A 905-nucleotide genomic window follows, 5' to 3' on the forward strand; every position below is an offset into this window, starting at 1 on the left:
ACCCGGTCAAAGCACTGAGGCAGACTTTGAAGGACTTTTCCAGGATTCCCAAAATGACCTTTTGGGTTCCAGGGTCCATTTTGGAATCAGGTTTAAGTCGGGGTAAGTTCTGCTAACAATAGGTAAGCGAGGACACTTAGCCATGTCTTCACTTTTGGAAAGACCTTAAAAGAGATTTTTCAAGGACTTGGGTTTCGGGTCCGTGTTATGATCATCTTTAAGTCAGGATAAGGGTCCTGGAAATCCCTTATATCCACAAACATAGAAGTGCAAACATATACTGTGTGTGTATGTGTGTGTATAGATGTGGTTGACACCCTGACGGTTGATCCCGCTCTACTGTTGATCGTCGTCGGCTCTGTGATGTTCCTCATCACGTTCCTCGGATGTTTCGGGGCGCTGCGTAACACCATCTGCTTGCTGAAGATGGTATGTCAGTGTGCTGGTTTTTATCTTGTTCTGACTCTGGCCGTCTGTTCTAATCAGCTCCTATTTGTCCTGCAGTTTGTGGGACTCCTGGTGGCCATTTTACTCTTGCAGATCGCAGCTGCATTCGTGGGATACTTTTTCACTGATACGGTAACAAGACGTCGAGAAATCGTACTAAACCGAAGCAGTAAACAAACCAACGTGACAGTTCTCTTGTTTTTCAGGTGATGGAGAGAACTGAGAGGCTCATGATGAAGGCAATTGAACGATACAGGGAGGACCAAGACCTGGAGAACGCCATTGACTTCATCCAGAAGAAGGTGGAGACAAGTTTTAAGAGTCAGAAATCTTTTTTGTTCTTTCTTTTTTACCGTTGTGATGACTGTGCTTCTGCTTCACTGTGATTGCAGTTCCAGTGCTGTGGAGTTGAAAGCTATAAAAACTGGTCCCGTAACGCCTACTTTGAGTGTTCGGAC

General features: G+C 45.2%; 1 protein-coding gene across 1 annotated transcript in view; it reads left to right on the top strand.

Moving 5' to 3' along the window:
- Positions 1 to 905, top strand: part of LOC102209654 (tetraspanin-33) — an 11042-nt gene that overhangs the window by 6742 nt on the left and 3395 nt on the right. The window contains exons 5-8 of the mRNA XM_005735024.2: positions 305 to 429; positions 505 to 579; positions 654 to 749; positions 840 to 899. Coding sequence (XP_005735081.1) covers positions 305 to 429; positions 505 to 579; positions 654 to 749; positions 840 to 899 — 356 coding nt within the window. The remainder of the gene's footprint in view (positions 1 to 304; positions 430 to 504; positions 580 to 653; positions 750 to 839; positions 900 to 905) is intronic.

Source organism: Pundamilia nyererei, unplaced genomic scaffold, assembly GCF_000239375.1.
Source record: "Pundamilia nyererei isolate P.nyererei 1_Seehausen unplaced genomic scaffold, PunNye1.0 scaffold00061, whole genome shotgun sequence".
In the NCBI taxonomy this organism is placed as follows: domain Eukaryota; kingdom Metazoa; phylum Chordata; class Actinopteri; order Cichliformes; family Cichlidae; genus Pundamilia; species Pundamilia nyererei.